The sequence below is a fragment of the Hydractinia symbiolongicarpus genome, chromosome 1 (assembly GCF_029227915.1).
Source record: "Hydractinia symbiolongicarpus strain clone_291-10 chromosome 1, HSymV2.1, whole genome shotgun sequence".
Classification (NCBI taxonomy): Eukaryota; Metazoa; Cnidaria; class Hydrozoa; order Anthoathecata; family Hydractiniidae; genus Hydractinia; species Hydractinia symbiolongicarpus.
Window position 1 is genome coordinate 17,382,844 of NC_079875.1, and position 23,643 is coordinate 17,406,486.

At 33.4% G+C, this 23,643-nt stretch overlaps 2 protein-coding genes and 1 long non-coding RNA gene across 4 annotated transcripts; 2 read left to right on the forward strand and 1 right to left on the reverse strand.

Moving 5' to 3' along the window:
- Nucleotides 1-8,945: 8,945 nt before the first annotated feature.
- On the reverse strand, nucleotides 8,946-10,004 carry LOC130634718 (uncharacterized). Its single transcript, XR_008982143.1, has 2 exons — nucleotides 9,348-10,004; nucleotides 8,946-9,110 (listed from the first exon to the last, which is right to left on the reverse strand). It is a non-coding gene; the product is annotated as an uncharacterized LOC130634718 (long non-coding RNA).
- A 306-nt stretch (nucleotides 10,005-10,310) lies between these two features.
- LOC130644192 (cytochrome P450 4V2-like) lies at nucleotides 10,311-13,173 on the forward strand. The gene has a single exon (XM_057449700.1). It carries the CDS (start codon nucleotides 10,618-10,620, stop codon nucleotides 12,103-12,105), a length of 1,488 nt encoding a protein of 495 aa, XP_057305683.1. The 5' UTR covers nucleotides 10,311-10,617; the 3' UTR covers nucleotides 12,106-13,173.
- Nucleotides 13,174-15,020: 1,847 nt separating this feature from the next.
- On the forward strand, nucleotides 15,021-20,943 carry LOC130644200 (uncharacterized). 2 transcript variants are annotated; one of them, XM_057449712.1, is made up of 2 exons: nucleotides 15,021-15,174; nucleotides 19,664-20,943. In XM_057449712.1, exon 2 carries the CDS (start codon nucleotides 19,703-19,705, stop codon nucleotides 20,663-20,665), a length of 963 nt encoding a protein of 320 aa, XP_057305695.1. In that variant the 5' UTR covers nucleotides 15,021-15,174; nucleotides 19,664-19,702; the 3' UTR covers nucleotides 20,666-20,943. The 2 variants fall into 2 exon arrangements, with proteins under 2 accessions (XP_057305695.1, XP_057305703.1); XM_057449720.1 differs by lacking the exon at nucleotides 15,021-15,174 and adding an exon at nucleotides 15,688-15,787.
- Nucleotides 20,944-23,643: the final 2,700 nt, after the last annotated feature.

The window sequence follows — 23,643 nt, forward strand, 5'->3', positions numbered from 1 at the left end:
AGATGAGGAAAATAACGCACAAAAATTCGAACTTATAAAAATGCTCATTAAAGTAGGAAAATTTAAAGGAAAAATATTGGGTAGAAGCTGGGATTCTGAGAAAATCTTTGACTTAGGATTAGATTTTATGGACCATGTAGCAGATTGTAAGACCCCTTTTGCTAGGCTCAGAGTACGACACTGAGATATGTTGAAACTTGCATTTTTACCTCCCACTCCCAAATAAGTTTTACCCTCAAAAATGTTTATAACATACTAGTTAGCCTGTTGAAGTCGACGAATTCGCCTGTCCGACAAATTCTGGTTTTCAGGTTAGCCTGTTGTATAAGTATATATATGGCTTAGTAATTACCCCTTCATATAATTTTTTTTTACTATATGATTATGTGCTTTTTACAAACTTTTAAGGAGATACAAGGGGTTTAAAACTTTTGCTGACATCAGCAAAAAACAGGCAATGTACACAAAACTTTATCCGAAAACTTGTTTACCCATTCCATCTGTGTATAGCGTGAAACTCTGATCAAGATCTTGGAGCATGTGCTTTTGACAAATGGTTAAGGAAATATACAGGTTTAAAAATTTTGATGACATCCGAAATAACAAATTTTTTGTATAACCATTGCCTTAATCGTACAAATCTGGAAACACTGATCAAGAAAATGTATAGGACTTTTGATAACGCCATCAAAGTAGTAATTACAAAACAGATTCAAGGATCTTACCCAATTTGGTCCCAGGTTGTCATTAGTTAGCTGATGTCACCACCTCGTTTTTAAATTATTTGTTCTCAAGACTATGATTGTGTTGTAATAGCTTTAATAATTTAAAATAATTTAAAAACCCAATAAAAATGAGTTTTTCAAAACGTATTAACCATAAGTTCAAAGCATTTTTGATTTCTCTTTATTTGGTATTACATCACAAGAAAAATCGTTCGAAAGCTGTATTGAGGCACAGAACACCTAACCTCTTCCATGTTCTGGTTATATTTGACTTGCATGGGTGCGCACTCTTCTCTCAGTATTCTCTGTAACGATGAAGGTCGAACTGACTTATGGCATGGTTCCAAATGGTCTTCCGTCTTTTGTTCGAGTCTCAGTGTAATGCACCAGCCGAGCATAAAAGCGTCAGCATGAAGGAAAGGGGCCGACTGTAATGTTCTCTATACCTTACATTCTTCGTAATAACAGACTGTTTTTGATCGCAGGCTTCATAAGCTTTGTGTTTTGATGGCTTTTATTGGTACATTCTTTCAAAATTTAAGAAAAATATATCGTAGATAGACTTTGAAAATAAATAAAAATAAAATAAAATCCCGAACAACTGACCGGGTCAGTGCTAAAACCCTCAGCCAGGTGACGGCAAACATATATATTTTCAAGTCCAGCCTTAACATTTGAGACAGTTTTTTGGTGACTTTAATAAAAATATTTACTTTACAAAGCACAGACAGACACAACTTTTGTATTATTATATAGATTACATTGTCTTTAAAAACTTATTCGTTTGCCATTTTCTGAACAAATTTCTTGCAGACTACAAAAAGTTTAAGGCAATATTTTTCAACTTTTTATTTTTTCAGTATTTCACTGGTTTACGACCCAAAGAGTTAAACTGTACTGACTCAAATTATACCAGTCGCCCAAGGTTATTATTCTCATTGATCTAGAAATATTTCCCATTAAAGCTTGGTTTCCATCTCGCGCTAATTCACGATTAGCTTGTGCGCCAATTGGAGCGAATTTTTTAACACCTAATAAAAACATCTAAATATCAATTTATTTTGATATTTTCATGTCAGCCAGCGCAATAGTCTCATTGCACATGCCTCAAAGCTACAAAAATTAGATCAACAAAAATGCAGTTAGTCAGGCTCATGAGAAGACGAGACTTGATGATACATTTATGTTGTTTTTTTTCTGACGAAAAGGCAAAAAGAAAAGCTGCAACAAATTTTGGGTCAGAAAACGGCAAACACTCGAAGATTGTACTTTTCTCCATTTGTGTCACTATTTCTATTTAAATTGTTTGTTAATCACTTAAAAATATTTCAAATTTAACCTGGTTTTGATATTATGACATTGCTCATGTCGTACCAAAGGACTGGGTAACAAGAGTCACAGCCATTGTGGTGTTTTTAGCAACTTTATTTCTGACTTCACCCACATTGACATGACAAGATGTCATTTGGATTTGCGTAGAAATAGCTTGTATAGCTTAACTTAGACAAATAACAGTAATGTTATACAAGTGATATTAAGCTAGCTAGTTGTTTTGAAGTGGGAGGAAAGCTTAAAAAAGATAGTTAATAGTTACAGCAGTTAATAGGTCCTTTTCCATCCAAAATTAGTAAAGCTAGAAGCTAATTTGCCTTACAAATTCCATAACGGTGTAAACATTGTGTCCTATTGTGTTCTATTAAGTGCAAAAAATACTGTAGCTAGCTACAGTAGCTAGCTACAGGGAAGCTTTAAGTTAAAATATTTATTACCTAAGCTAGTTCACCTCAATCAAATTTTCAAAGATGTATGACTATCCCTTGAGTCAGATAGCTCCAAGTCCAACTTTCGGTAAATAATTTTGGAACGTTTTTCAAAAAGCAACGCCAATATATTTAAATTTATCTTTGTGCAGCTAGCTACAACAGCAATTTTTAGTCTTTTCAGGAGCTTATAGCATTCACAAGCAGGAAAACAGCATCCTTCAAAAATGTTTACTGAACACGAGGTAATATTTCTGTTAGCCTGCAAACCATGCACTGCGATAAACTAAAAGTACACAGTATCACCACTAACTCTGCAGCGTCCAGGCTCTGTGCTGTCTCTATCTATATATATATCTATCTTCCATCTAGCGATTATAAAGATTCCGCCCCGCGTGGCGCTGGCCGAAATTAATAATATTTTTGTTATTTTGGCGCCTCTAAAGAGCTTGAATTAGGGAATAACAGTTAAAATGCTGTTTTAATTTAAAAGAAAATTAATTTTTCAATAATTCTTAAAAGAGAAGCAAAAATCTTTAAGCAAGCTAAACCAAGCGAAATATTCGAAATAACTCAGACGTCAGCAAAATTATTAGTTACTAGTCGTTAGCCCGTGGAACAATCCACGGGTTCGCCCTTTTTATACCGCATCACGTGCGTCTCGCTACTTGCGCAGCTAAGCTACCATTTTGCGTGATAGACAGAAAGACGTATACAGGTATTATAATATAGACTAGCCGAAATCCCGTGGAAGAATCCACTGAATGTCTCCATGAAATGCATGTAGAGGATACCAAACAAAAACATACAGCATGGTAATGTGAATTTTTAAAACTTTGAATCCAACCTCAGTCCTTTGTCTCTTTTTTTATAACGGGACGGGAAAAAGAGAGAAACAGTCCTGGGATCGAGATTGCTCACAGCCTGCATTAACTTATATTTATACCCGTTGAAACCAAAACGTTGAAAATATAAGCAGGTGCAACAGAAAATAAAATAAAATAAGAATGCAAAATGTCTAACAAAATCTAAGGTGTCTAACGCAATCTGCTAAAATTTATACTTGCATTGCCATGCCAGAAGTACACCAGGGAAACTAGTATATCAGACATTAGAAAAAATCGTTAAGTCACACAAAAAGGTTATTGCAAAATTTCCACAACGTACAGTTTCTAATGCATCATACCAAATGTGCCGTGCATGATAACAATGTAGTGTTTCCGAATTTAAGAATCGAATAATTTTTCAAACCATCAAAACGTAACAGATGTAAACATTGATTTAACTTTGTTTACATTAAGGTTTATTATAACGACATCAACCACTTCGTAGCGTTAAAAACAGTAACAACGGAAAAATTACTTTTTACATTTTATATAAATTCTTTTCTACGACTAGCCGAAGTCCCGTGGAAGAATCCACTGAATCTCTCATCGAGTCCATAGAACACAGTAATTTGAATTTTTAAAAGTCACAATTTGCATTATTCTATCTATAACCGCTGAAACAAAACGTCCAAGAAAATTAGCATGTGCAGCAATAAAAAAAGTAAAAATAAAAGAGAAAAAAGCCCTGGGATTGAGGTTGCTCACAATCTGCATTATACAGAATGTTTAAAAATATAAGCAGGTCCAACAACAAGATAAAGATAAATTAAAATAAAAATGCAAAGGTCTAACATAATCGAAGGTGTCTAACAATGGTTATGTAGAAAGTTAAATCTGCTAAAACTATATACTTGCTTTGCCGTGCCAGAGATACACCAGGGAAACTAGTATACCAGACATTAGAAAAAATCGTTAAGTCACACAAAAAAGATTATTGCAAAATTTACAGTCTCTCCCAATGCGTAAACGTGCCGTGCACGATAACAATGCAGTATTTTCGAATTAAGAATCGAATATATTTCAAACGGTAACGTAACAGATGTAAACATTGATTTAATTTTGTTAACATTAAGGTTTATTATAACGACATCAACCACTTCGTAGCGTTAAAAACAGTAACAATAAAAAAATTTAATTTACATTTTATATAAATTCTTCTCTACGATATACACGGTATATTTTATAAGAATAGTGTTTTTTTCGTTTCAGCCTTCATGTTCTTAACTTTACCTGGTGTACTTGCCCATTGCGTTGGAGAGATAAAGATTCAGTTTGTGAGATATATACGCAATAAACAAGCAAACTTCTAATTAAATTTGTGCATCATACAAATTTTTAAAACAAACAATCAAGCTTAGACATATTCTTAGGATATTCTGACCCATTGTTTAAATATATATATATATATATATATATATATATATATATATATATATATATATATATATATATATATATATATATATATATATATATATATATATATATATATATATATATATATATATATATATATATATATATATATATATATATATATATATATATATATATATATATATATATATATATATATATATATATATATATATATATATATATATATGCGTATGAACAGTAGAGTATGACACTGAGTATATAGAGTATATTCTTACAAAAAAAAGTTCTTACCTTTCTTGACAAATACTATCCTCGTGGCCTAAAAATATATAATGCCTCAATAAAATAAGGTTGCTATAAGTTGCTATAGCTATTGGCAAATTCTTTTTATATTTATTTAGAACAAACATGTGTTTATTTAGAACAAAAATATGTTCAGGCTGAAGACAAAACATATTTAACTTCATATTTAAGGGAAAGTTTTGCTCTGATTGTGTAAACGGCTTAAAAACGCTATTCACCTAAATTTATTTCTTTACCAGATAATCTAAAGAACACACCTGCTTTACTTTCGCTTTCTCAGTAGTAGCTAACGTTCTTTGGATAAAAGTCCAATCAGTTTTTTACTTCGATTACTAAACTTCGTTTCATCCCAAAGAAAACAAATTGAAAATGTATAGCTAGCTACAATTTTCTGACACATTTCCAATCAGTTCTCTTTTTGGCGTTATATCATCGTACGTTCGTCTTCTTTATAACAAATATTTCTGACAACAACATAAACTTTTTATACTCGCTCGACAACAAAAGCCGCTCTACAACAACAGTTTTGTTTTTTACATTTTAGATTCGAATTTATCATTCGAATTCGATAGTTTTTTTGAAAAAGAAAGCGACACATAAAACACATTCGAAAGAGGGAATGAAGCTTTCTAAAGCTGTTTCTTACCGTATAATAATTCTTTCCTAAATGTCCCTCTGCTGTTCAAAATATTCAATTTAGGTGATTATATACAAGACCTTGTGTTAAAAAAATCGTTAAAACGTTGAAAAACTATGACCACCTTTACACTCTTTGGTTCGCTTACATACCTGTAATCATACCTTCTACAGTTGAATATTCTGAAGCTGTACTCAGTAGTAAAGATATGCTGGGGAAGTCCACTTTTTATTGGCATTTATTGACTTGGCTAGCTTGGAACTGGATTGCTGTCAAGTAGGTTTATTTGCAAAATTTATGTTAGAATGTGACACTGGAAAAGCAATTGATGTTCAACTTCCAATCAGTCCAGCTATATAAAATATTATGTGTGAAACTGCAATGAGTGTAAACACTCATGCTAACGTACGGAATACATGGGTTTGGCCTAAGTTTATTTATCAGTATATCGTATGGAAAATCGAATCTAGAAAGGCAGAAAATATAGTGAACGATGATGTGATGCACAAAGTTTCTTCTCTGAAAATGGTACTCGACTTATACGACAAGGGAGAGATAGATGTTATAAGTATTCAAAAAGTAGTGGATACATTTATGTTTAGGATTGAGTTGGATAATCTATCTACTTGGAATGTATCGCTAGGTTCAGGAAATGCTGCATCAGAAAATTGACAAAAAACTAATGGATGTTGGATAGATCAAATTAAGGAATGCAAGTATTTGGAGTGTGATAAAAATAAATGGTCACATTGTACCTAAAATTGGAGTCTTTGTTAAAGCCTTGCATTTAAATCCAAAATATTGGAATGAGCCTGAAAATTTAACCAAGATCTATTTTACGAGGACAGTTCTTTGAAAAGAAATCCGTACATTTACGTTCCATTTTCAGCTGGATCTCGAAATTGCATCGGTCAAAAATTTGCCATGCTGGAAGAAAAAATATTTCTGTATCACATCATGTCTAAATTTCGTTTGGAGTCTGTGCAAAACGTATGCGAAGTAGAAGAATCTTTCGAACTGACTCATAGATTATATCCCAAATAAATACATTTAAAAGGTTACTTATGCAAGTATATATTGTTAGAGTTATAACTGTTGTTCTTTTGTAGACTTTTTAGGAATGTATGTAGTAAATTTGGCCAAAATAGACTATTATAGTAAGGTTTCAACCGTGCCTTTTGTGGTTATTTTCTTTCTAGAATTAAGTCGGCAAAAAGTAGATTAAATCAAAGTCGGCAAAAGGTGAATAATTTCAAAAATTTGTAGGCAAAATTGGACCTATGTGGAAGTGACTAAATTTTTTGCAGACTTTTATGTTTTGCCGATTTTTGTTATTACCGACATATTTTTTTACCCTTAAGAATTTTGCTACTTTTTATTTCGTTATTTCTTTCAGAAATTTGGAAAATGCCGAAGTGTTGGCATGACAATCAATTTTTCAAATTTGTTTACAAAGCGATTATACAAATATTTTAAAAATCTTAAAATTCAAGCTAATTTTTAACGAATTGAACGAATTTAAGGATGACATTAGAAAGAATACCGAGATTAGCAAAAATGACCAAGTTGTTTCTTAAGGTGGCAGTAACCCCTTCTTTTAGCTGTCCAAATAGCTAAATTATTTACTCACTGTTTTATGTATACCCTTTTTTCACTATTTCCTAAATATATAGACCTTTATACATAATAAAATGATTTGAACTTAACACAAAAATTGCTGAGTGAGCAGAAACTTTTATTTAAAACTGTTTTCTAAATGAACCTTGGGTTAACCCTGTTAAAACGGTGTGCGGAGTTTTTTTGTTCATTCATATATTTTAACAATAGACATTTGTTTTTTTTTTAAAGTGCATCGAACTCTGTTACAAGAAAAATATTCCAAATAAGATATCCGCACATCATAATAATTCAGCCTGGGAATTTCTTAACTTTTAAGGAGGTTTCAAAAAAACTTATAGAGCATGGACCCTGTTTTATAATATTTCAGCAAGTGCCCTGGTAATTTATCAACTTACTATTTAAATTTTCTTTATAATTCGCGATTTAAAAATTGACAGTAAAACGCGTTTCCTGTAAAAAAAACATCTGGAACATATATGAATTTAACATATACTCCCGCCTTAAAAAACAGGTTATCAAGTAAAGCTATAATAAAAAAAACATAGAAAAAAAACAACAATAAAGCATACACAACAACCTAACAAGTAATCCCCAACAATACCGCCAAATGATAAATAAATTTTTAAATCAAGTTTGTGCAAACTTGTACATTTCAAATTCCCGCCAATTAAATTAAACAGTATACGAAAAAAAGCACTGCTCTCCATCTTAGGTGATATAAAAGGTGCTTAAAAAAATAACTTGCTTACCATGATATGAATGAACAGTGACTGTGACGGTCAGCGATGTCTTTAAACACTCTTACAAAGAAGAATTTTTCGAATAAATTTATTACTTACGCAATCTTCAAACTTGTGTTACAGGAATACCATTTGACAGCACAGAAAATATAGATATGTTTATTAAAACTACATTAGTGTTCATATAATTTACACCTAGTGAAAATTACAACAACTTCGGATTAAATTCTATAATCTAAAGTCTCTTTCCGAGTTTATTAAATCTGCATCGCAGCGACGTCGACGCAATGTTGTGCTGCGGTATAAATCTGACGTCGGAAATTGCGACGTCTGCCGACGTCTGTTGAAAACCGAAATCTGACGGCAGAAATTGCGACGTCAGACAGACGTGGTTTAAGGGCAAAATAATATTATTTACGTGCGGATCATGGAAACATCAATTTACGCAAAACAACAAAGGAAAGGTCAATAAGAAATAGTTATGGAAATATTACAGCTTTTATGATGACGTAATCTTACCTATCAAAGTGGGTTAGTTTTTATGAGACTTAAGAAAATTGAGCTTTTTTTTGTTCTGAGTGACTCTTAGCCTCCTAGTTACCCCTTGTGGCCCCTGAGCCTTCGTTACGAAGTGGCTAATAATTTTGCTGCTATTAACTTCATCAAAAAAGCAAAATGCACTGGGAACGAGGTTGACGTTTGACATTAATAATGTAATACAATATTAAGCTGTCTTTTAATGAGGCTATTTGTGGGATAATATTCGTGTATGCTCTTCGTCGCGTCGTAATTGTTTTCTTCGCGTCGTATTATTCTTGTAGTAGTATGGTTTTTATTGCGTCTTTGTGCTTCTCGTCGTGTAGTGTTTTTCATCACAGCGTGTTCTTCAATGCGTGGTTTTACGTTTCGTCGTGTCGTATAATTGTTCGTATTGTGTTCGTTACAGGCGTACTTAACTTCATGCTCTTTTACATGAAATAAATAATTCCATGAACTAATTTCATATCACCACATGAGCCCCATAAGTGTGGGTCGTGCGTTTTGAGTTAGCTAGCTGGCTAAAATGTTAAAAACTGCAAACTTTAAAAGAAAAAAATTAAAGAAGGTTCAGAGATATTAGAAAAAATATTACTTAATGGGTTTAAAAGTTTTATTTAATGAAAACAATAAACAGAAAAAGCCGAATTGAAATGTTCAACCTATTTTATGCTAAAAAAATAGCTTTTAAATGTGTTTCAAACATTATGTATTTTGCAAATAACTCAGCATAAAAAAATACAATTACTCTGACTTACCTAGCTACCACAAACAATAAATAATATAAATTATTTACTCTTGCTTTGCTCTGGTTTCTGATACTGCTCAGGTCAATATACAGTGAACAGCAACCTGAAAGCTAACTAATCAATTTAAAGATTATGACTCTTCCAGTTTCCCTTCGTTTCATGAAACTTCATAAGGCAGCCAGCACGAATAGTGATTTCATATAAAATTTACACCATTATGATACACCATAACCTAAACTACGCAACAAAGAATGAAATACTTCGAAGAAGAGTAAACTCCACGACGAAGAGTAAGTAAAATAACACGCCATAAAGAAATCTGCGCCGCGATGAAGGGTACCACGACGAAACGTAAAACCACACAACAAACAGCATTACGACACAATGAAAACTAAACATGGATTTTGTCCCACAAGTAACTTCATAGTTTTTTGCTTATATTCCATATAGGATGCGAGCAAAATTTCTAGATAAGCACTATTTTAGGATATTTTTAACTTGATGTCAAATTTTGCTCTTATAGAGTATAAAAAAAGCGTATAAATTAAAAGAGAAGCGTTTTTACTTCTTTTAAAGATAATAGAAACCAGGTTAATTTTATTTACTTTAATTTATAACTAAGATTAAAAGTATGCTTCACGATTCATGTTTTGCTACGCATATTATTGTTCTCGCACGGGATCTTATTAACTGACAAAACTGATAACACAAGTTGGATAACAAGAATGTTGTCAATCCTGATTTTGCGATCATACCATTAGGATAGCTTTGAATTTTTTTAAAGGGGTTCATTGGAAACAAGAATACTGTAGAGACATGAATAAACTTGTTCATATTTGTCTGAGTGTATTATTATTTTTTTTTGAGATTTTGTCTTAAGGTTTAAATCTTATATTTATTATTGATAATTATTAATACTATATAGTTATTAGAGCTGTTTATTTAGAAGTCGAGCCAGCCCAGTTGCAGGACCAGCCCATCTACTGTGGTCTCGCCTAAATGCAATTTTCAGAGGAAGTTAAAATTTCATTTATATGGAGAGACAAACTGACCCGCTTGACGAGATCTCGCTTTTTTTACCTAAGATCTTGGCAAGCGGGCTGGATGAAACTCCATATAAACGATAACAAAGCGGGCTAGCTCGCCTAGGCTAGTTGGTTTATCTCAAATAATTTAATTCTTTTGTTATAAAAATTATTTTCTGAGAAAATTTTATACTTCTTTAGGTAACGCTACAATTCATTTCAAGCAGCTTCAAGCATTTTTCAAAACACTGCCAATGTGGACATCAATTATGCTTCAACTTATAATCACATTCATTGTGATTATTTTCACCACATGTTTACTTCTTAATCTTTTTTGGAAATACCATATTTCAAAGTTATCCTTCATCCCAAGTGCACCCCATTTTCCATGGCTTGGAACAGCACCATACCTACATAAGAAGCCACATTTAATGTTTCAACAAATACTGCAGTATTCAAAAAAATATGGCAACCTCTATATCGTTTGGTTCGCCCATATACCAGCAATATTTTCTTCTACAGTTGAATATTCCGAAGCTGTACTCGGTAGCAAAGATATGCTAAAAAAGTCCACTTTGTATTGGCCTTTGTTGGAGTGGCTTGGAACTGGATTGTTGACAAGTTATGGAAGCAAGTGGAAACAGAGAAGGAGAGCAATTACACCAACATTTCATTTCACCATACTGAATGATTTTGTGGAGATATTTACACGCCAGGCGGAATCGTTAGTTTCCAGATTTGACTTAAAATGTAACACTGGAAAAGCAATTGATATCCAGTTTCCTGTCAGTCTGGCTGTCCTAGACGTTATCTGTGAGACTGCAATGGGTGTTAAAACCAACGCCCAAGAAAGCTCCAATTCAGATTACGCCAAAGCAGTGTTCTCCCTAAACGGACATCTACAGAAGCGGCAATGGAATCCATGGCTTTGGCCCAAGTTTATTTATCAACTTACACAGTCTGGAAAGAACTATTACAAGGATTTAAAAATTCTGCATGACTATACCGTAAGCGTCATTAACAAACGCATCGAATCCAGAAAAGCAGCAGATGCCACAACTGGTGATGTGCCGCAAAAAAAGGCTTTCCTGGACATGCTACTCGACTTGTACGACAAGGGAGAGATTGATGTTGAAGGAATTCGAGAAGAAGTGGATACATTCATGTTTGAAGGACATGATACTACTGCTGCAGGATTGAGTTGGATTATCTATCTACTTGGAAGGTATCCCAAGGTTCAGGAAAAACTGCATCAGGAAATTGACAAAATAGAGGAAAAGAGTGGATGTCTTATTGATAAATTAAAGGAATGCAAGTATTTAGATTATGTGATAAAGGAGGGGTTGAGGTTGCATCCACCTGTTGCTCTTTTTGCCCGAGTGCTTGAGCAAGACACAAAGATCGACGGTCACATTGTACCTAAAGGCACTGAAATTGGAGTCTTTGTTAAAGCCTTGCATTTGAATCCAAAATATTGGAATGAGCCAGAAAAATTTAACCCAGATCGTTTTGGCGAGGATAGTTTCTCAAAAAGAAATCCGTACATTTACGTTCCATTTTCAGCTGGATCTCGAAATTGCATCGGTCAAAAATTTGCCATGTTGGAAGAAAAAATATTTCTGTATCACATCATGTCTAAGTTTCGTGTGGAGTCTGTGCAAAAGGAATGCGAAGTGGAAGAATCTTTTGAAATTATTCACAGATCTACAAATGGACTCTGGATAAAGTTTTTTTCTAGATAAACATGTCAAAACAGGCGAAAAAAAATATCTAACCTAATTTAGATGAATTGTAAGTGTTGATATTAGCGATACAAAGAAAATTTATTTTGTAATGGATTTAAAAACAGTTTAATTAGTTACATTAGACTGTTGACCCGATTTATATGAGTTCAATTCTTTGGGAATTGTCGAAGGGCATGATTTAATTAAACAAAGGACAAAATTGTGATGCCTAGCAATCTTGTCACCACTTTAGTTAATTGTTGCATAAAATAAATAGGTCATGGCTGCATATTTAGCATATTGTAATACCCTTTTATATAATGCAATATGATAACAATATACGAAAGGCTTGGATTTTATTACTTTATTACACAGACCAGTCATTACAACGATTTTATCCTAGAATTTCCTACAGGTACACGTTTTACGGTAATCAAGTGCAGTTGGAAAGGGGTAAGCTGACATTTCAGCCCCAATAATTCATTACATCATGGAACAAGTGTTTTTTTAATCGGTAAAAGGAATTTTAAAGTTTTTTTTAAATATTTCATCAACTTGAATCGAATTAATATGATATTTTGATGTTGTATCTTACAGTCTCGATTTTATTACCTGATTCCATCTCATCTGAAACTTTTATATTTTCTTGTTTACTATGAAAGTTATTTTGTTTTTTTTATGGTGCCATTTTAAAAATGGCTTCCCAAACCAATTAGTAAAGCTCCATATAAAGCCCTGTCAAAATAAGCTGTAAACCCCGGTTATTTTTCGTTACTAGTATCAGTCAGGTAATAATTTGTGATATTAAGTATTTTCTGGGTTTTTTTCACACGTGGTGTAAAATTTCTTTTATTCTTTAAAAAAAGACATTTAAAAGAATTATACATGCACCTTTCTTGTAAATTCTTATACAAGTTTTCACATTAGTGTGTTTTTCCTAACGTAGTGTGTGGTCACATGGTACGTCCACTACGTAAAACAAATTTTTCTCGATATTTTTATATGTGTCAAAAGCTAAAGACTTCACTTAAATTTAAGTTTTACCTAAAGTAAGGTCCTTGTTTGGCCGCATATAGGTACCACTCCCCTAGAGAAACTGTACTACTATGTATAAAAATACGTGCGCGCTGGAAATTAGAGGAAAGCCAATTACGCTAATTTAGCTGTCAAAAATGACCTATGTTGGTTAATTAGAGGATGATTAGAAACGTGCATTAAAACCGTTATTTCTATTCCCCTTTTGTTTTTTATTTACCTTTTCTTTCTACTGTTCCGATTCTATCATATGCAGTCATCTACCAACGACACCTAATGGCATTTTAAAAGAAGGAATTATTTTCAGAGTATTGCAATTAAACAAAAAAGGATCTATTTAAACATTCCTTTGATCATATTTTATTGTTGCTTTCATTATGGCTATATAGTTTGTAATTATCAAGTACACATTCATAGTTCTAGTACATCTCATTTGAGATACAAAAGCTGTGAAAGTAGATTAATTGACCAACTAGACAGCTGCTACAGATTCAAACTTTTATAGTCTCTGGCATGAGTCGGCTGGCATTTAATCCCAAAACTTTCCGCACTAGAAGTAAACGTTTTATACTTAGATGCTAATATTTTTTGTACCATCTACCGCGTGTTTAAAGCATTTTCCAAACTATCCTGAATATCTCAAATGATTTCGATTGGTGAAGAAACAGATTATTTTTGTGAAAGTGTACGAATATCTAAGAAGAAAACTGAGATGATGTAAGACAATACATGTTTCCCATGATTTTAATGATTTGACTTTAAGATCATATTCAGCGTCATTAATTTGGTGTGTGTATAAATTTTCAACTTCCGGCATGCTGTTTTGGTGGTATCAATGTTACGTCAAGTATTCCTAATTTTCGAAACCAACTTTTACTACAAAAGCCTCAGTTTCAACCAGAGGTCAATTATCAATTATCACCTAATTTAAAAAAACTGTTTTAAAGCAGCCAATCAAAACTCTTATTTCGCATTTCTAATTTTTTGTCTAGGTGTTGACCAAATAAAAAATACCCCATTCAACAGGCTGTTTGTTTGCTCTTTGAATCTGAATTCACATATTATCAAGTTTCAGGTAAGAATTTCAAAAATCACATTCATCTTGTTTGTCAAAGTCGAGAAATAGCAGCGCCACATCGAAGAAAACTAATCCAGGAAGGGTGTATTACGTAACTATGAAAAACAACAAATGAGTAAAACGAAATGATAGACAATTTCTAAAGGTCTTTCGGAAAGAGTCAACTTGTTCTTTTACGGGCGGTAAGCTTCAAGTAAGTGTTAGAGAAAGTGGCAAACATTTAAGTCATTTTGAAGTCATTACGTTGCTGATTGTCTAAATAATCAAATTGTTACGTAGGAGATCATATCAAAATGGCTTTGCGCCATTAATTGATCTACTGACACGTAGCTAAACACATGGTTCTCACCATGAGTCAACAACAAGTACATGCAGTGTCCAAAAAGCTAGAATGACAAAAAAATTATACATCTTATACGTTATAGCTAACCCGTCCGAAAGCTTTTGATGACGTCACAGAAAATGTGCTCCATGTTGTCTCCTATTAACCTTTTGACGTAAAATGTTTGCTACTATTTCCAAGTTATTTAGATTAAACCATTTAAACACACTGCAGTAGTTACAAAAGTCACAGACACAAAGTTCTGTTCCGGCTGTCCATCCCTTAACGCATTTGTGTTTCCGTAACACGACGTTTTTCTTGCGAGCAAACAGACAGAATACGGCTTATATTGATATAGAAAGGCACGAAGGTGCCTTAATTATTAAAGAGTTAATTATGAGCGCTGGATTTTTGTATAGTAGGAACAATACTCATTAGCTAAAAGTCACAAAGCAATTAAAGTAGTTAATAATCTATTGAAACATAGTAGAAACTCAAAACAAAAACATACGCGAGCACGCGCAGGCGCATAATTTATGAGAGTGAGAAATGTTTGAACGTTTTTGGCACGTAATCGACTTATGTTTATGTTGGCAAAGGAGTGTAATTTGTGTCTTTTTTTGTGTTTTTTTTTCTATTACTTCTTAAACAGGTAGGATGACGCTTTTGTTTTGATTTTAATTTTTTTATGCACAAGAACAAATTGCTGATAAGGATTTATATGCTTTTACTCACAGATTTATGTATATTGAATATTTCGTTTAATCAGAACTCAATTTAAATAAATATCAATATATTACGATGGGAACTATCGATAATTTTAATTTTATTGAAGGTCAGACTATTAAAGGGGCTACGGAACGGCTGTTGGTTTTCGACTTTAGTGACTTACACGAAAGTCGAGCTCATAGCGGTGGAAAACAAAAATGGCTATTTTTCCGGCATGTATGTAATTTACAGACTCGAACATTTAGATATATATAGAATTTTTATCTTCTCCAGCCTTGGTCATGTTTTCATCCAGAATGAGTCTTGCTGAAATATTTCTTTGTAATGTAATTTTTCGAAAAAAAATATTGAACTAAGGAGTAAAGTGCGCCGGTCGGTTTTTTGCGCAAAACGCGTTTGCCGGATTTTAATATGTGTGGGGGATATACGGAATGTGACATTTTTAACCGGTTCTATTATTCCGCAGTTGGAGGAATATTCAGAGTCATCTTGTTTCAGTTATTTCTCATGTGAAGTCTCATATGAAAATTTTACAGGTAATATCTGCACAGAGTTTACGATTCCATATCTTAATTCAATAAGTTTCCTCACTCTTTAGTTATAGGTTTTTTAAACGTAATTGATGTTAACGTTATTTCATATAACCAAGAAGTTTTAAACCTACCTCTGTCTCTCTCTTTAAATCTCCTTGATATAAAATAACTTATATTTAAAGGGATCAGTTCAAAGTAGATTTAATTGCTGTCGTAGTCGACGCGGATTTAGCTACTTTGTTTCAACTTAGAGGTTTCTTCCTCCAAGATTTCATGTACGGAGGCTTTTTGAAGCCGATAGATAAGTCTTTAAGTCACGCGACTTTACATTGTAGCCTCTTATTAAAAATCATTCTTGAAATTAATTCTCTGCGGTAGAAAGTTCTGGCTCTTTCAGGACCTTTATACAAAAATACAAGTTTTCTTTCCTAAAGATTTGAATAGCCAATTAAAAATAGCAGTAGTTTTTTCTGTAGACAATTAAAAATAAAAAATATTTCGCGTAGTTTAGTCAATCTAAGTGCATGAAAAACTCTGCCTTATGTTATGATGGAAAGAAGACTTGATTTTGTGTGACAAAAATTAAAACTGTGCCCAGATACAGTCGGCTATACACACAATTTGAAGAACAAATTTACCGTCGCTAGAGTGTTATTTTGACGTATTTTCTTGCTCATTGGTTCGTTGTTGATTTAATCAACGACTTACTTTTTTTCGAATCACATTTAATGCTTTAACTACTAGTTTCTATAACATTTCCTCTTTACATGGTCCGGCAAAAAGAATCTTTGATTAAAGCCTTTAAATAAACAATTATTTTAATTTGTCGCAAGGGAGTTTGAATTTGTTTTTTAACATCTTAATACTAAATAAAATTCCTTTTCACTTATTCCCAACAATGGGTGATTAAGAATAATTAACAACTCACTGTGGTGATAATTGGTATTCTCGCCTCATAGGTTCGGCAAAGCACGTATACAATACACGTATTTTCGCCTCGTGGGCTTGACAATGCAACATAAAACATAAACCGGCTAATTAAGCGTGATAAACACGCTTGAAAAACATAAATACAGCACAATAAGCATCAATTTCCGACTAACTTCACAACTATAAGGAACGGCATGATGATCAGCGACTGGATAAGAAAACTTCACCAGTCCATGGAGCCAAACGTGAGAGCTTTATAGCCTTTTTTCGGAGAAGAAAAACCGTGGAGATGACCATTTGTCATGCCATGCATCTTACAATATATATCTTCGTACTCTGTTTTTTCGCAATTTTTATCATAAACTTGAAGTTTGGTGGTACATGAAAAATAAAAGATATGAAGAACATCAAACATTTTTAGCAAAAGTTTGCGATGCCAAGACCAACTGACGATCGAGGAAGAACCCTTAAATACTAACTCACTGCGCATGCGCAGTCAGACCCGCAAAACATTACCGTACAGAATCTGAAAAGAAACTTAGTTTCCAACAATCTGCAATAGTGAAAACCTCGCATCTAGCGAGTTTGTTTTGATTTCTCCCTTCGTTGCCATATTTTTTTTATTTTTATTTCTCTTTAGATGCCTGATTTCTTTTAGAATTCTTTAACAACATCTTCTCATAAACTTATTCGGTCAGGGGTTTTTCAATTATATTATGACAATAACTTTTGATAGGCTAGTTCAAATAGAATCAAACTTATGAGATTTATAGTACGTCACAAAAAGAACAAAATTGCGGCAATAAATTTTTGGTTGCGTCAGCACATTTTCTGTTACATCATCCAAAGCTTGAAATTTTTTCAAAATGCCACCGTCTGCTTAAAATTGAATGTTTGCAATCTGTTTGCAAAGTTTCTGAGAGCTTAATAAAATTATTTAGCATATTTTGTTTTTTACATAGATCGCCCGAAAAATTGCCAAAAATCGCCCGAAAATCCGTTTTTCCCCGATTTTTGGGTGAAATCCAAATAAATCAGGAAATCGGATTAATCAAGTGTTCAAAACATAGAAAATGATTCTTCTTGATGAAATAAAATTGTGTTGTAGTTTCAAGTTCTAAGGACAATCCTAACAAATGTTATTACATCTTCCCAGTTATGAAGGTTTCATAGAGATTTTTAGGGGTAGTGCTAAGTAATAGCCAATATCAAAGCCTCCGACAGGCATGGGACTTAAAAATACTGAAACTCAGTAAGTATCATAGCCATGTAACGTAGCGTTAAAGAGATATTAAAAGAAATCCGTCGGGGAAACCGCACATTACCAGAACAGACATTACCAAACATAATCACAAGGAACGCAAAATTTGTAACTGAGAAAATTAAAAAATTACTAAAACAAGTTAGCAGTTTTAAAGACAGAATGAAAGAAATTGGAAATAAGGAAGTTAATGACAAACTAAAGGACCTGGATAAGGAAGTGAAAAAGTACATTAAACAGACATACATCACGAGATGACAACAGGCTATGAACAATAATATTTAAATTGTTGAACTGAAAACACAAACTTTTAATACTAAAAAATGCTGACAGATTAAAAGATACGAACATTTATGTTATCAAGGATTTTTCAGGTGTAACAAACAAAACCAAAAAGGAACTGTAATTTTGATAATTCCAACGTTTTTCATGAATATTGTACTTGTATTACTCATACAAATTTCTTAACAAGTAGTAGATATAACTAATTACTTTGATGAGTATTGTAATTAATTTAAATCTTTTTTAGCAGAAAAAATCTATTAAAGTGATAAGTCACCTAAATGAATTTGCTGACAAGCATATTTCTTAATTATAAAGGCCACACAGGGCAACACGTTTTCTGATCAGCAGTGAGATATCTATATGTTCAGACACCCTAACTTTAATATGTCGTTGGGTTTTGCCAACATAAGTAGCATTGCAGCTACTACACAAAAATATACAAACGACACTGGAAGCGGGAGTGTTAGGTATTTGGTCAAAAACACACTTTTTAATTGTTAATTGGAAATATGTAGCCGACACTAATATATGGATAAAACAAAAACAATCTGAAAAAAAAGTTTTCTTACGTTTTTTTAGTCCAAATTTTTATCCCTAAAAAACTTAAATGTAACTAAATCAAAGCAGTTCGTTTATTACATTATATGTATATTATGGAAAATACATTACCTTCTTTTCAGCAGTTAGGATAAATATTAAAACGATTCAAAGTTAAGAACCAGAAATACAGTTCCAACCAATAAACACATATCTGGAACGCTAAGGAAAATATGTTGTTTCTAGTGCAGATGAAAATTACCTCTTTACGACGTTACGGCCGTTCGACAGCCACTTTGTAGTACAAGTTTTATTTTCAAAATCAGGTTTGTGTATCTACATCATAACGCCACACACTAAATAATTTAAGTTATTTCTAGTGCATTCAAAACTGGAAAAGACCTCATGTTACGATTTGATTACATTGCAATTTTACAATTTCCAATTTTATGCAAAATTAATGGTATGTTGGTGCTAAGAAATCTCAAGAATTTAATACTTTAAATTGCGCCTGATTTGTTTCCAAGGTTCTGCTTTGTATCCTCTTATATTAAGGCGGCAATCATCATACTCAACTAGACAAACCGTACCTACACTTATTTGGACACCATATTCCCAATCTACTGTTGCTATATCTCTCCATTAATGAATTAATCACAATCTTACATTTTAACCATTTTGCTATTTTTTTTTACTATATTGTCATTCCAGAAATTTGAAATGTTTTCTAAAAACGTATTACAAGGATAGGGTTTCAGAGTTGCATGAAATGAATTGATTGGTTTTAGCAGTAAATTTAAATAATGTTTTATTTCCATGTTTGGCGTGCAGAAATGTCCTTTTATGAATTATTATTTGCTTTTTAGATTACATGAGAAAACTTTGCACAAAACACCATAGTCGTGATGAAAGAAGCAGTACGTTACTTTAGAAACTTTTTTACCGCTGTTGCGATTTCTGTGATTATTCTATCACCATATTGGTTGTACAAACGGTCACAAGTTTCCATTGAGTTAGTAATCAAGTCTGAAAATGTCTTTCTACAAAAGAACAATGATCCACCATCTTTAAAAACAGCAGAAGGCACCACACGTAAGCCAAGTCCGGTGAACCTTTGTTCAAATGATATGAAGGACGAACCAGGCTCGTGGATTCTGTCTTATTCTTTGAACGCTCGAAGAACAAAGAATGCAACCAAACGAATTTCTGTCCTTGCAACTGAAGCTGCTAATTCAGCTACCTACCATGACTGGATGCTGCGTGTGTACCATGATGGAAGTTTACCAAACAAAACGCAGCATGTTTTGACAAAGATACACAAAAATTTACGTTTTTGTGATGTTAGGAAGATCTTGTTACTTGGCAATATATCACATTTGAAACGCAATTTTTGGAGATTGTTACCAATAGGCGATAGTACTGTTGACGTGACATGCGTGCGAGATGTTGACAGTCCTTTACTAAATCGTGAATTCGACGCTGTAGAGCAATGGCTGGAAAGCGAAAAGTTATTTCACTGTATGCGAGATTCTCCGCAAGAGTCGAAGAGGATAACGAGTCACGGATTTTGCTTTCGTAATTACAAAAATAACACTGTCACGGAAATAGTCTTTCAAGAATTAATATCGAATCACGAGAAAATTGATGAAGATTTACTTGACGAGCATGTTTGGCCTTTGGTAAAAACAGACGCAATACAGCACGACTCCTATCAATGCACGAAATTTCCACAATCTCATGCTTTTCCCAGCAGGAGGCTGACAAGAACAAGCGGGTTTGTTGGATGTAAACGACCATGTTCCAACAGCGTTCCGCCATGCCCTGAAGAATGCAGACCAAAAAAACATCAAGACTGGTCCTATTGCTAGATTATTCTTCCACTATACCAACAACTCTATATCAGGCTGCATTTTGTTATTTATAAATCACTTAATTATTTGTAAATTTCACATTAGGTAAGTTTTTTTGTCTATGTTAAGGAAACTGATTAGGAGTGAGTTTATTTTAAAGAATACTGTAAGCACTATTAACCCTCGTTAGGCCGTCCCTTTCTTTGCCAAATTTTAATTTTTTATTATTCTTTTTTTGCTATGTTGTATGATAGTTTTCATATTCTTTTGTTAGGAACAACTCGCTAAACCTCTTAGCTTCATACATTCTATGACCACAGATATTGAGTATTACTCGAAAATACCCACTAGTGTCTATAAAGATCAGTAAAATATAATGAATTCATGCAGGATTAAGATTAAAAGTAAAAATTGCACCTTAATTTTATGCAAATGATAATTGCAAACTTTCGCAGCTGGTCAAAACGTTTCTTTGTCTGATTCGTAGAGGTAAATTCTGGGAGAAATAACCGTGCGGGACTTTGAAGGACTGCCCGTTTTAGGAGGTTTTTGGGCTTTAGACTGTCCGTTTTGGAGAGGTTTATTGCAAGGGTTTATTAGTAAATCGTCCGGGAGGAAATTTTTTGTCCGTCTTAAGGATGTGCCCTCTTTAGAGGATGTCTGTTTTAAGGAGGTTCCACGGTACTTATAGCAAGGTTCTACGTATTAATACTAACAAAGTACGTATCAATTGAAATAGATGGAATTATACATCATAAGAATTTCTATAAAAACCTTTTTTGCAACACGCCCTCACGCAAACATCGATGATGAAGAAGTGACTATCGTTAGCGCAATGTCCGAGCTAAGCCAGATGTTTACATTCACCGGTATGCATATGGTTTGTAAAAAATACACAGCGATCATTCTCAGGACCAGTGCATGTTCCACAGGTCCTTGAGCATTGTTGGCGATAGTAAGGATCTTGACAATCTAGGCTAACGTTGCTAAGGAAGGTACATGTGTTGTTAAGATCAGCGCATACTGAAAGGAAAAGAAATATGAATTTATATTGCCATTATTTTGTGTAACCTTGACTCTGACTTCAGTAAAATTCTTTTAGAGAAAGTAAATGCATTTAATCTGAAATGGGAATAGGAGATGAAAGTAAAAACGATAAATATATTAACATCTTAAATATTTCTTTTTTTGTTTTTGACGGGCTTTAAATCACCACATGTATTACTTCTCATGGCTTGTAACAACAAAACAATAATAATATTTTTATCTTTCAAATTTTGGTTTGATAAAACTTAATAAAGTTAAGGTATGCTCGCATTTTTCAAAGCAATTAAGTTCCTAAAAAAATTAAACTAGACTCAAACTTTCATTCTGCAAAGTAACTCCAACCAAAGATACAATATATATTTACCGTTGTTTGGTTTTTTTGCAATAAGTGGAGGGCAACCTTTTTTGCGTACACACACACAGATAGAAAACAGGTATTATTATTATAGAAATTGAGGTCCTAATATACGAATAAAATGTTCCGTCTTAAAGTAGAATAGAGTCTTCCTCATTGCTACTATTTTATTGTAAAAAACTATTTGTTTCAAAGTAGATACTTGCAATATTATAACGCACTATCAAAACAAAATTACAGAAGGTGGGTTCTCTTCATTGTTTTTATTTTTTATTTATTTCTAATAGCAAGATAGGATATAACCAGATGGCAACCTAAGAACTTATCAATGACAAAAGTATAGGTATTGGTATTTATGATGCCATTTCTACAGTGCCAATATTCGTATTCCTTAACCTTTTTGCAAGATTTTGACTTACTTGTATATCTGCGATTCACGGTAGCGTTTAAACAATAAAATGATGCTGTTTGGTAAGACGCTGGAAATTCCCACTGGTTATTCCCGCTGGATATTTTCTGAGAAGCATAAAGTATTCTGCGTACAGCTACTGCATTTCTAACGCTCGGCCGAGTTAAGTACTGACCCTACGCAGTTGAATTCCGTCAGATATTTGTCGAACGCTATGAGGGCAATCAGTCGTGTTTAACGAACGGCTGAATTCAATTGTCCATGGTTGAATTAGTGTAGAAAAAGTTATAATAAATTTTAATCCGACATTGACGGCAAATAATGGCGTGTTTGCCGTTTTTCAAGATTTCGTTTCATAGAATTTTTGCCGGCGTCGAGACATTTCCCAACTTATCATAACCTTTTCCGCACTATGTGGGGTATTTCTCGTTCGAATCAAGTTTTTCCCCGTCGTTAGCACTAGTCGTCATAGTGAGGACAAGCTTTTCCGACATTTTCCCAAAAAAGCGACATTTCAAAAAATTGGAGTTGGCGTTTCCGCGGGACGAGTTCTTAGAAAATTATCGGTGCCGGTAAACTTCCCGTAATATCATAATGGCGCAGTAAAGGGGAGAAGGGTAAACAAAAAGCGATTTGGTTGTTATCCGGGTTTCAATCTTTAAAAAAACTAGAGTATGAAGGCCAATCATTCCACCAGGTAATTCCTGTGGGGCATATTGAACAACCATTGTTCTACAAGACAAAAAAAGAATTGGTAAATAAAACTTTAAGGTAAAAGTGTAAAGGTAAAACAAGTAGAAAATAGCCAGCTAGCCTTATCATTGGCTGACTATAATTAGTTTTTATTATATAATATAGAAACATTACTTTATAGCTAGCTCATAAATTAAATTTTGTGGTGCTGTTCTGCCCAATCGTTGAACGCGCCCCGTCTTAAGACTGGCCAGGCCAATCTTCCGACAGTGACAAATGGGTGGCCAGTCTTAAGACTGGACTGCCCAATCTATGGACGTACGTGCCGAATCTTAGAACAATTGTGGAAGACAAACAGAACAATAATTTTTTTAAAATTCAGGCGCGGATTAGGGGTTAGTGAGATAAGTCGCGTGACTAAGTGTAAATTTGACGAAAAATGTTAGCCAAGCGAATGATGTCGACGATCCAGGTGTTGCAGACAGAGCACGT

Bases quoted from the DNA above. Each gene is read 5' to 3' on its own strand.
- LOC130644200 (XM_057449712.1), top strand. From the start codon at position 19,703: ATGAAAGAAGCAGTACGTTACTTTAGAAACTTTTTTACCGCTGTTGCG.
- LOC130644192 (XM_057449700.1), top strand. From the start codon at position 10,618: ATGTGGACATCAATTATGCTTCAACTTATAATCACATTCATTGTGATT.